We start from the raw sequence: 12,603 nt of genomic DNA on the forward strand, positions 1-12,603 counted from the left end.
TCGCGTACGGTAGGCAATCTTTTAGCGGCTGCAAACCGGAAGGGCCTCACACCGGAGCGCGAGGGGAGGAGAAGCCTGCAGCTGCTCGAGCCAGCTGACTGGTGGCACGGAAGCGAAGACGCGTTGGGCGCCGCTGGGCCCACACAAGGGGTCGCGGTGGAACCGAGGAGGGGGACGCATGGATAGGGGAGGAGGGTTGGGTGGAGGCGGGCGCCGGAGCGGCCGACCCACCTACTGGGGGAGGAGGGTGGGTGGTGGGGCTGGCAAGAATGGTCGCGGGAGCGTCGGCGGAGGAGCCGGTGCTAGGGGTGTCGCACCTCGGACATCAACCAATAGTTCTCTCTCTCTCATGTCAAAATAACATTTCTTGGCACCAAACTCTGGTAGTATATCTCAAGATCTTTCTTGCTTGACTTTATATAAGGAATTAGGTGATGAATGTTTATGCATCAGTTCATGACTTCTCATGCTGACTTTCAGGTTATTGTTTTTTTTCATTTCGACATTGATCGCACAGCCCCTCGTATGCTCAACTAATTTCTGCTAATACCTTTCCAACTAACCGATTGTGCTCCTAGACCTGAAGAGTGACCATTCTTGAACTGACATTTTGCAGGGGGAAAAAGGTGAGAGGGCCGGCAGGTTTCATCATGTTTTTTCCCCTTTGATCTCGTGCAGCTGGGGATGACGGCAGAAAGCGATGGGTTTCGTGGCTGCACATTTCGTCCGTTCAAAGGAGCCTCGACGGCCTAACAACGCGAATTTCCCAAATGACAAAAACTCGTACCTTACGTTGACGCAACCAGATTGATTTGTACTCCACAGTGGTGCTACTGCTGCTGCTGAATCATTAGTAGCAGCTAATTATTTTACTGAAGATAAACTGTAATTCAGATTCTAACTCTACAGCAAAAAACAACCATTATTCATAGCACCACAAGTAAATTCAAACCAAAACTGTTTGGAGGACGCGCTGTTTCTTTTTTGGCTACTGCTATAGTAGTATCACCAGCAACACTAATAATTCAGATTAAAAAATTCGTTTGCTATCTTCATGGGAACAGCTTGTGCCAAGCAGCAGCAGTGCAGCACTACTATTTGGGTTCAACATTTTTGGACGCAATTAATTTGCAAGAACCTTGCCTGATCCTCCTCCATCTCCATGCCGATGGCCAGAGCCGGTCACGAAAACGAAGAGCACCACCCACCGCAAATCCCGGCGGGATTAAACTCCTTTCCCCCCATTCAATTCAACCAAACCCTCCGGACTCCGCCGGACCGAACCCATCTTCTTCATCTAGCTCCTCCTCCTCCACTTGAGCTGACACTTCATCCATTCCCCTACTCGTCCCCATCCCACGCAGCCACCACCACCCCACCTCCTCCTCCACATCTATCTCTGCTCCCTCTCTCTCTCTGGGGGCAAGGAGGAGCAGATCGGTCCTATTAAATTCGTCACGCCCACCCGCACGCACGTCGGCTCCACCTCGCCATTGCCTCGCTCCAAGCTCGTGCCTTGGGGTTCGGCAGCCGGGGGGAGGGGAGGAGATGAAGGGGCTGAGCGGGCCTAAGCTGCTGGTCGTGCACCCGTCGTCGAACAAGTCGCCCGGCGGCGCGGGGTCGCCCGGGGCGGTTCTTGGCGCGCGGCGCCGGGTGTGCGCCGCCGTCTTCCTGGCCTGCTTCGCGTGCGTCTCCCTGGCGACCACGCTGCTGTCGGGCGGCGCGGGGACCCGGGGGCGGGCCGGCGCGTCCGGGAGGGCGTCGGCGGCGTTCGCGGGTGCCCGGCGGGTGGGGGCGGGGGGGGTCCCGGCGGCGCGGCGGCGGGGGCGGGTGAGGGGCTGCCGGGGTACGTGTTCGACGCGCTGGTTCAGTACTCGTCGGCTGGCGGGAACTCGACGGCGAGCATGCCTGGCGCCGACGTGCGCGCCATCGCGGCGGTGCTGAAGCGGCGCGCGCCGTGCAAACCTGCTGGTGTTCGGGCTCGGCGGGGAGACGCCGCTGTGGCGGGCGCTCAACCACGGCGGGCGCACCGTGTTCCTCGACGAGAACCAGTACTACGTGTCCCACCTGGAGGGGCGGCACCCCGGGCTGGAGGCCTACGACGTCGCCTACACCACCACCGTCCGCGAGTTCCCCGACCTCCTCGACGCCGCCCGCACCGCGCGCGCCGCCGAGTGCCGCCCCGTCCAGAACCTCCTCTTCTCCGACTGCCGCCTCGCCATCAACGACCTCCCCAACCAGCTCTACGACGTCTCCTGGGACGTCATCCTCGTCGACGGCCCCCGCGGGTAGGGTTACCCATCCAAGATCCAACTTCTTCTTCCATTATCCTCTTCTCCAGTCTCCAAAAAGATCCGATTTTTCTAGTTCGAGCTGAACGCAACTAGCTAAATCCCTTCCCAATGTCGCGTAACAGGTACACGGCGTCGTCGCCGGGGAGGATGTCGGCGATATTCACGGCGGGGGTGCTGGCGCGGACGCGGGCGGGGGAGGGCGCGACGACGGACGTGCTGGTGCACGACTACGAGCGGGAGGTGGAGCGCGCGTGCTCCAGGGAGTTCCTGTGCGAGGAGAACCGCGTCGCCGAGACCAGCACGCGGTCGCTCGCCCACTTCGTCGTGCGCGGCGGGAGCGCCGTCCGCCGGGACGCCTTCTGCTCCGGCGCCGCCGCCGCCGCGGCCGCCCACTAGTTTTATCGCTCCTAATTACTCTTATTACTCACCTCTTCTACTTTTTTTTAACCTCTCTCGATGATGGTTGCCAATGATGATGCTGTTTGTCATGTGAGTGAAAAAGAGAAAGGTGAAGCCTGTAAAAATTGGTGTGACAAGGGAAAAAAAAAAAGCAGACGAATGGAGTCTGTCTGTCCTTGACGACTCCTTTTGTTGCTGGGTTCATTCTGTCGATGTTCTTCCTTTTTCCTTGCCACTGATTTTTCGCGTTTGCTCAACGCAATCACCAACCAGAACCAGAAAAAATCCTTGGAAAAAGGAAACCCCGGCACGTGCGAAGAACATTTTTTTTTCAAATTTTTAAATAACTTACACTATCTGTTCGTTACTAATCTGAATACCTACGAACAGAACATTCCCATTCCCAGGCAGAGTATTGCAATTTGCCAATTTGCAACTGAGGATGAGCTGACCACCTCCTGGGCTCCTCCCACTTATGCTCTGTATTTTCTGTAAAAAACTCTTAGCAGTCTACTAAACACCATCACAATCTGGAATTGATCGCTCTCGCTGTCTCGCAGCATCGGGATACACCAATGGCGCAACACGGAACCATCAATCATGTTGAGGAGTGTTGGCATCTGCAATGAAGGAAGCAAGGAGTGAGCGCCGAATCGGCGGCATTAACATGCTGCCATTTTTGGTTCTCTGCAGCCTGGGGCCGGAGAGAGGATCCTTCATTGACGCGGGGCCTCCTGCCTGTCCACGGCCGGCCAGGGCCAGCCGGCCAGCTCCCCACTGTTTCCTGGCCGTTGGGCGCGGCGTCGGAGCCACGGGGCGAGGTCGCCGTCTCGTGCTCTCGTGGACACCGTGACGGAGGCCCGGCCGGCCGGGGCGGTGGGAGTGGAAGCCTCGCGTCCGGGCAGGAGAGACTGTTGCCTCGTCGTCTCGTCTGCTTCTCCCATTAACGCTGCCTGACGCGACGCAAAGGTTCTGCCGGCTCGTGCCGGGCACGGCAGTGGTGGAAGAGGTGACAGTTCTCCAATTATATTTTCAAATCTAAAAGTTTCTTTTTTTTCCCGCTGTTCAATCAACTTAATGGTTGTCTCGGATCGTGACTCTTCGTTCTTCCAATCAAGATTGATTACATAGACATTAAGAAGTCCAGACCTTAATAAATCGCTGGTTTACGAGAACTAGTTAATAGCATGATAAGTAGGATGATAGGTAGGATTATTTTCTTTTATCATTATGCTAAGAGAAAATAGTATACCAAAAGAGAACGGAGGAAACAGCATATCAAGAAGCGCCGGGAGCTGCCTGCCATTCCGGTCGCAACGTAGACGTCCATTGTGGATGCTTATTCCCTGCCACGTGGGCGAGGCAAGAGGCATATCTGGGACGTCGAAGTGACATGGAACGCCGCGTGGACCGTACATGACGCATTGATGCTACGGTCTTCTTCCCGGCGCACAGTCCAAACCAAACAGTTTGGCGCCTGGAGTTGTCTGGTATAGTGTAGTGAAGACCTTCAAACTATTAATGACAGCACATGGCAGAGTGTCGACGATCGACCATCGAGTCGAACAGTGCTAGTGTTGGGTTTGCGCAGGAGGCGTGACATCATCGGGGGTCAACGAACAGCGGCGTGGTTCCGTCGGTGCTCGCCTGAACCGACGAGCTACGCTGATGGTGCTCGCTGCTGTACATGCTAGACGGGAAACTGAACACACCGATCGAGCCGTGTCCGATTCGACCACTCTGTGTTGAACGGGTGGTGCCATATATTCCCGTTCCCACCGTGCACGCACGCCTCATCTTGTTCGTGCATGAGCGGGCGGGTCAGGATCTACCGGCGTGGAGATGGCCAACTGCAGCCGCGCACGTGTCGGGTCGTGACCGTGCCACCGACGAGCAAGGCACGCCAGATGCAGCGCACAGTAGAAGAACTGGTCTTTGATATATGATCTCCCATTTCCAACTCTGATAAACCAAACAATAAGCAAGTGTAAAATGGAAATGAGAATGTAACGAAGAACTATTAATGCTGCATGGGAGGGAGAAGTAACACACTGAAGTACTCCGTACTCTCCATAATACTCCCTCCGTATCAAAATATTTATCGCTAACGTTTGATCATTCATCTTTTTTAAAAATTTATTGCAAATGTACGAAAACATAAGTTATACTTAATTAACTATAATAATAAAGTAAGACACAAACAAAATAATTCACACTTGCATAATTTTTTGAATAATACGAATGGTCAAGCGTCGTGATCAAAAGTCAACAGCGATAAATATTTTGATACGGAGGTGGTAGTTGATACTGCAACTCTATACTGCGTGGGAGTACAGCGTACTAGCATAGTATTGTCTATAACACTAGTAGATGAGTATATAATCATCTAGTGCTAGTTCCTTCTATCCCAAATTATATATCATTTTGATATTTCTAGATTCATCTAGTTATCAATTTAAAAATATTAAAATAACTTGCAATTTGCAATTTGGGATGTAGTATTTCCCTTAAATTAGGCGCATTCCATTCCTTGCCGCAGTGCCACGTATGCGAGACAGGGCATATCTGGGACGACGAAGTGACATGGGAATCGGTTCGCCGCGTGGACCGTACACGAGACATTGATGCTAGTCCACTGCCTTCCTCCCGGCTCCCAGCAGTGGTTTTGCATCCGCCGTTGCCTAAACAGAGCTTATACAATAAATGAGCCACATGACGGGTAACAACTAACAAGGTGTTGACCAATGATGTCCTTTGGGTTGAGCCGTACGCTGGATGTACGCGGGACACATCATCTCGTTCAACGGACAGCAGTAGCGGCTCGATCAGTGCTTGCCTGAGCTTACGCTGACTGTGGACGCCACAAGCGACGAACATGGAAGGCAATATCAAGTTCGATTTGACCCTGCCGATGCACTGGAGTAATGGGATCGGGCTATGTGCGGCCGGGCTAGGAATCGGGCGGCATAAGAGGGTAGAGCAGAGATGGCCAGGTGGCTTCAGTTCAGGGCTGTGGCCGAGAACATCCCGTGCGGTCATGCCACCGATAAAGGCACGCTCGGTGCAGCGCCGACGATCCGCAGCGGTGGAACTGTGGAATGCTCTTTCTTTCACTCGTGTGCGTGTCCAAGCTGCTTTCTCAGGCCCAACGACAAACAGAGCAAGCCCAGCCCAGACTATGCTTGACTTCTCAGGATGCATATTTGTTCCACAAATTTCATTTAATACCTTTTTTTTTTATGTTTGGCATTCCGCATCCCCCTTGTACTCACAGATCACATCTTTGGGCATTTTCAAGTATGCGCTTTTCTGCCCCAGTTTACGCAGTGATTAGTATAAAGCATTGGCAACAAGATAGTATTTGCAAACCGATGACACCCTAATTTGTTCTCTTGTGCCTTTGGTGAGCAATTTACATGTACCGAGTACGTACGCTGCCCTTGCACAAATTCTGTTAAGTGCTTGCCAAAATTTGATCAGATTTGAAGATGTGCAAATTATGCCAACTTGTCAAAATTAAAATATATACAAATATGTCAAGTGTTTTTGTCAAAATTCTTTTAAAATATGTCAAAATGTTGCCGAAATGATTTATAGGGTAGAAAAGAAGAGGGCGTATCCACATGAATAAAGTTGTCATTCCATAGCTAAATTGACACTGTTAAGCCCTCCCAACGGAAAAGGGACAAACTCAATCTTTGATTTGAAAAAGCGGGGGAAATCACGTACAGTTGAAAAAATAGGAATAAAATCACCATTGACCTTCGAACTGGAACAATAATGCAAAATCTCCTTTCTTGCGTGCCAGCATAGTTCCCATGTACTTTACGCTCGTTGCCCTTATTTTGCCCAAGCCGGAACTCCCATTCTTCCAAGACGGGTCGAGGGCATGCGCTGCTGATCTGTACAGGGGGAAGGTTTGGCGCCGGCAACGATGCGAGGAGGGAGAACTGGAAGGAAGGAGGGTGGATCCATCCGAGAGACATCAGGGCAGATAGTCAAGTGGCTTCTGTTCAGGACTGTAGCCGCCAACATCCCGTGCGGTCGTGTGCCACACTGCCACCGACAAAGGCACTACACCAGTGGAAGGGTGAGCTTCTGTCTGCGGTGCCACTTGATGGTTGATGAGAATCTTTTCAGGTCATGGTGAGTGGCTACGGCCTAACAGTGGGGACGCAGAAGGGCAGGGCGGGGCTCATGTCATGAGACTCTGCAAGCAACCAATGGGATGGAAGCTGCACTCGCACTCTTGACTTTTCTACTTCCACAGAGCACAGCTCCAGCCTTCTGTCTTGTGTTGTGTGATTCACTGATTGTGTCCAAGGCTCCAAGCTGCTTCATCACGCATACAACTTTGCTTGAAGAAAAAACACGATCAATTCTACCAAAAACGTTAAGGCTTTGCCATTCTAAGCTTGACATGTAAGGTTTGCCAGATGCAGATCTGACATCGATGATTTGCCATTTCGAACTCTGAAATAGCCATTTCCATTTCTACTTAAAAAACGATCGATTTAACCCTTCCTTTAGGCATGCAGCGAAGACGAGACAGTTGACATGTTCAGTAATCTGTGGACCTGGGCCGGGTCGTTTAGCCTCTCCATCGTTTGATCCGAATAGCAATTTTCTCACAACCCATTAGCTCAGGCACGTCACCATTGTGGGTGCAGGTTTGGCGCACGGCCTTTAGCATAGCGTTGCACGAGCTAAGCAGTGCCAGTCGAGTGGATCATTGCCGCAGGCTAAGTGCGTCGCCGTGCGTTTCAATCACTGGTAAAATCAGTACCTGTTCCACTTCAGAAAGAGTACAATCTGTGACAAGGTTTTTAGTTTTATTAGGTTATAGGACACAAGATCTCCGGTTCGTATGCATTGCGATACGAACATCAGGGTTCCAAGCAGATGTATTTTTGATTCAAAATGCTTGTAAAATGAGAGCGCAGACGCCATTTCCCTAAAAACGAGTCCTCTTATTCAGATTTGTATAGTGATGTAGTGACGATTGATCATCTCTGGGGGACAGATTCCCTCCCTCCCAGGAACGGGACTCGTACCCCCTCGGCGTCGTCTCCGGGGCGACGCGAGGGGGCTCCCCCCAACTCCGACCGAGAGAGCGCCACACACCGGCCACCCTGCCGCCGCCGGCGCCCCTGCCTGTTCCTCTCCTCCGCCTCCCTCCCAATCCTCCCACTCTTCTTCATCCTGTGATTTTATGCAGCCAAAATCCCGGCGTGCTGCAGCCTAGCTTGCGAGGTCCGGGGAAGCTATGGCTGGGCTGTCCCGCGATAGATACGGCCATCTGGGGCTCGGATCTCGCTCCTCACGCGTGGGGGTGCTCGGGGCTGCGTCAGCCATGACGCATCGAGATGCGGCAAAAGAGTGGTCTAGAGAGGCCATGGCTAGGTTCCCTGTCGCAGATCCGGCCACTTGGGGCCCTGATCTGGCTCCTCCTGCTTGGGGGAGGCTTGGGGTTTCTCTGTGCGTGGCCATCCCGTCATTCAACGTTGCGGAGATGCGTCTGTGCGTGCTTGCGGCCGCTGACAGCTGCTCTTTCTAGGTGGCTGTCAGCTGCGCGCTTGGCGTCTCGGGTGGTGGTGGTGGCATTCGACTTGCCTTGCTCCTGCCGGAGCTAAAGCAGCAGATGACATGGTGGCAGCATGGGCGTGTCCCTGTGGCAGCGAGGTGCGCCGCTTCGTCTCTGCAGATGCTCTTGCGGCAAGGGCGCAGTGAGTTCTGTCGGTGGCCGTGCAGCTAAAGCATCGCGCTTGTGCGCGGGGAGGTGCTCCACCTTCGCTCGGTCAACCAGCCATGCAGCGAAAGCGCCGCGCTTGGTGCGCGGGGAGGTGCATCACCTTCGCATGGACCACTACTACCCTTCTGCTGAAGCCTGATATCGCCATGAGCTGCAGCCCTCTTCGATTGAGAGAACTCGGTGATCTTCTTTCTGCAGGCCGGCCTCTTGGTTCCTATTGCTGGCATCTTCTGTGGTTCGGTGACTCCACTGCTGGTGCCTCTGCTTCGTCGTCGTTCTCCTTGTTGATAGTACCATCAAACCAAATGCCGGGGTTTCTCTCTCCATTGTTATCGGCCTTTCCTCCTCCTTGGTTCCCTTCCCTTGAAGGGCGTTGAAAGGTGATAGTTGGAACCCGGATGTGCTGTGAAAGATGTTGCCACCACCTCTAAGGGAGGTCGTCGTTTCCGGTGAGCTTTCGTCGGTGTGGTTCCATCACTCTTAGTCCCCCCTTGCTGGGCGGTTCCTTCATCCTTCGACGATACCTCCCCTCGTTGGACGTGGAAGGGCGGTAGCGGTGTGGCACAGTGATGATGGGTGAATGGAAGTGCATTGGCCTTGGGAAGCTGGCAAGCATGTTTCTCAGGGTGTTGTTCATGGACAATCGGCAGCTGACTGCAACTGGTAGCTTAAGTTCGGTTTTCTGTTTGTAGTCTCACCAAGAGTTCTCTTGTTTCTTAGTGTGTTCTTCCCTCTTTCGCCCGCCTGTTTGGGTTTTGTTCTAGGCGGTGTTGTGCTGCACTAGCAGCTGCGGTTGTAATTTGTACGCAATAACCTCGCGTATCAATATAATCGTTCAGGCTAGCTTCTTGCCCGCCGTAGTTCCTTAAAAGGACGACGATTGATCATCTCTTCGTCCCCATCTAAGGTTGTCAGAAACTCTAGCTCGCTAAAGCTGCCACGAATTTCCAACTTCCCGGCCACCGATGGCGACGGCTTTGCCGACTCTCGATCATCATGTATACGTGGCAACCGCATGGATGGGGCATTGCGTGCATGCGTAGCTGCAAAGACATTTGCGGGTGGTTCGAGAAGTGTGGTGTCACCGGTGAGATGGCCGTGATGCATCGGCTCGTTGCAATGGGCGTTGGCGCCGGCGGAGAGCGACCCGTCCCTAGGCGGTGATGGCGGGCGCGGCGAGTACTCCCTGTACCTGTAGTGCGCGTCCTTCGCCTGCCTCTGGAGGAGAGAGCGGTCCCGACGTGGCCGCGAGTCGCCGCGCTCGTCGCAGTGCGCGGCACCGCCAGCGATGATCTCATCCTGCATGTCGTGGAGCCACCAGTCGAGGCTGGGCGAGGACATCGACGGGCCACTCCGGAGCGTCTCCTTGCAGTACGCGACGGCGCTCGCCACGGCCTCCGCCCTATGGCGGGCCGTGTCGTCGGCGGCGCCGCTGCGTGGTGGCGGCGACTCCTTGGCTGGCCTTCCTCAGCCGCCTCGAAATCCTCCGCAGGATTTTCCCCACCACGTCGCCCTTGGGAGCCGTGCTCGCCGCCTGCATGTGCAACCTCACCCTCTGGGTTCCTGGACGCGCGCGCGAGGGCCTTGCTGGAGCTCCACAGCAGCATCCCGGCGCCGCCCGCACCGAAGCACAGTGGCGAGATGGAGGGGCTCTGCCGCCGGGACGCGCTGGAGCTGGACGATCGAGGAGGAGGTCGCCGATGGAGAGGAGACCGAACCGGCTTCGTTATTAGCGCCGCCCGCGCTGAACGCCGGGGACGACGGGCAGTCAGGCTCCGAGGATGCAGCGGTGGCGGCCGTGGTCACCGGGCCTGGGCCAGGCCCCGTCGTCGCGCCCACGGCGTACGGGAACATCCAATTCATGGCAGCGAGTGCTCGACTGCTCGTAGGAAGGGGAGGGGACAACCGAATTGAAATGGAATGTGATTTTTGCATGCATTCGGTTGTTCATGGTGGCATCGACGATCTTATATTCACGTCGTGATCATCCAAGGCGTCGTCGGCTGGAGATGACAAGCGTTCTTGCCTAAACGGCCACTCGTCGTTGGTGTGTATATGGAAGGCTCCTCCCAATTTCATGCACGAATTGCCTGGTTTTTTGCTGTCATGCCAAACAACCTCACGCGTCAACATTGAAATTTCTATGCTTATAAGATTTGATGGAAAAAACTTAAGCTGATTAATTCCCTAGATCTTGCCATGCTGTGCTTGCACTACTAAACTGACACGAACTTTCTTTTCATCTGGAAGTGCTTTTTCGCATTGTGAGGACATATCTAACTACTTAATTCCCCTGTCTCTTCTAACAAAAATGCTGGTTTAATTTGTTCCTAGCTATTATTTCGTGCCCTCTCAGTTGTCTTTTCGATGCAAACTCCTATGCACCGCTTCCTGAATGTTCAGAGCCGAAGCCGATTATTAATTAATTCAGATCTGTATAGTGATGAAGTGACGGTTGATCATCTCCTCGTCCCCGTCGAAGATATTCAGAAACTCCATGTCGTCGAAGCTGCCTCGCATTTCCAACTCGTCGGCTGCCAGATCACTTGGTGACGACGACAATGCAGTTTCTGCCATCGTCGCCGGCACGCGGCGGCACTCTGCACGCATGATAGAGAACGAATGCATTAGACATTGACGTACGTGCATCAGGATTGCATGACCAGATAAGTGCCGGGCGGGTAAATAGAAACCTACCGTCCATGGCGTCGTGTCCGTGAGGCGGTGAATCGTTGCCGTGCACGACGTCGCTCGCGGTGATGGAATTTTCCCGGCTTGATAAGGCCGAGCGCATCGACTCCTTGACTTGCTTTCCCATCACCTGCATCTGGGCGAGCTCGCCGGCGCGGTGTGGCCGCGGCGGTGGGGGCGGCGAGACCCTGCACTCGATGCCGCGGTGCGCGGCGAGCGAGCCGCCATCCAGGCGCGGGCCCGGCGTCTGCGAGTTCGTGCTCCTGTCGCAGTACGCGGCGGCGCTCGCGATGATCTCCTCCTGCCTGTCGTGGAGCCAGTCGTCGAGGCTGGGCGAGGGCGGTGGCCTTGGCGGCGCCGCGCCGCGCCGGAGCGTGTCCTTGCAGTACGCCATGGCGCGCGCCACGGTCTCGGCCCTCTCGCGGGCCGTGTCATCCGCGGCGCGCCTGGGCAACGTAGGCGACGGCGACCCCTTACCAGGGGTCCTCCTGGCCGTCCTCAGCCGACTCGAAATCTTCCGCAGGTACCTCCCCACCACGTCGCCGTGCTGCTTCGCCGCCGGCGCCACGCCAGCCGCAGCGGCCGCCTCGTCGTGCTTCGTGGGCGAGCGCGCGCGGGCGCCGCGGGAGCCCCGCAGCAGCAGCCTCCCGACGCCGCCGCCGCCCGCGCCGAAGCACAGAGGCGAGGCGGGGTGGCTGTGCTCCTGCCGGGACGTGAAGAACCTGGGGTGGCCGTCGCTCGACGACGACGACGACGACGACGAGGAGATGGAGGAGCCCGAATCATCGGCCGTCTTAACGCTGAACGCCAGAGACGACGCGTTGTCGGGCTCAAAGGACTCGGCGATCGCGGCCTGGGCCACCTTCGAGACAGCGCCGGGGAACAGCCACGCCGCAATGAAGTGGAACAGCTGCATGGCTAATGCTACCACCTAGGTTTAACAAACAGTTTGGGTCATGCCATTTGCCGTGGTTTGGCATCTTTTTATAGATGCAGACATGCAGTGATCGCGGCGGCGGCGGCGTCCGCTCCTCCGAGATGGCGTTCTTGCCTGCCTAATAAACAGGGACTCGGCGGGGCGCCTGGGGCTCCTTCCATGTCCATCGCACTAGTTGCCTTCTGCTGAGACTATCTCGAACTCCCATACTGGCGTGATAAATTTCTCGCTGACTAATTATTCAAAAAAAAAAAGCCTCAAACTCGCTGACTGTTGGATCAGAAAACACCTAGCTGCCAAATTGAAAATACCAAGCAGCATGTACATCTACGGAGTACTATTTATCATGTTCGTGTACTAGTGATTGTGTGTAAAGCTGCAAAGGGCATTATTGCTCGCCTGTTGGTTTTGGCTTTTGGGGGCTCGATCCAATTATACATAACTGGGATCCCTTGGTTTTGAGAGCGGGATCTGATCTCAAGTCCTACCCCGCCCGGCTTTATATATTTGAGCACGTAAAAGACTCCTCC

The 12,603-nt window shown here is 54.8% G+C and overlaps 1 protein-coding gene across 1 annotated transcript; it reads left to right on the top strand.

The window, feature by feature from the left end:
- Positions 1-1,571: 1,571 nt before the first annotated feature.
- LOC101758924 (protein IRX15-LIKE-like) lies at positions 1,572-2,906 on the top strand. The gene is given in 3 exon segments (XM_012845097.3): positions 1,572-1,957; positions 1,959-2,288; positions 2,417-2,906. Coding segments are annotated over 3 exon segments (657 nt in total). The 5' UTR covers positions 1,572-1,904; the 3' UTR covers positions 2,691-2,906.
- Positions 2,907-12,603: the final 9,697 nt, after the last annotated feature.

The sequence above is a fragment of the Setaria italica genome, chromosome IV (genome assembly GCF_000263155.2).
Source record: "Setaria italica strain Yugu1 chromosome IV, Setaria_italica_v2.0, whole genome shotgun sequence".
NCBI lineage: Eukaryota > Viridiplantae > Streptophyta > Magnoliopsida > Poales > Poaceae > Setaria > Setaria italica.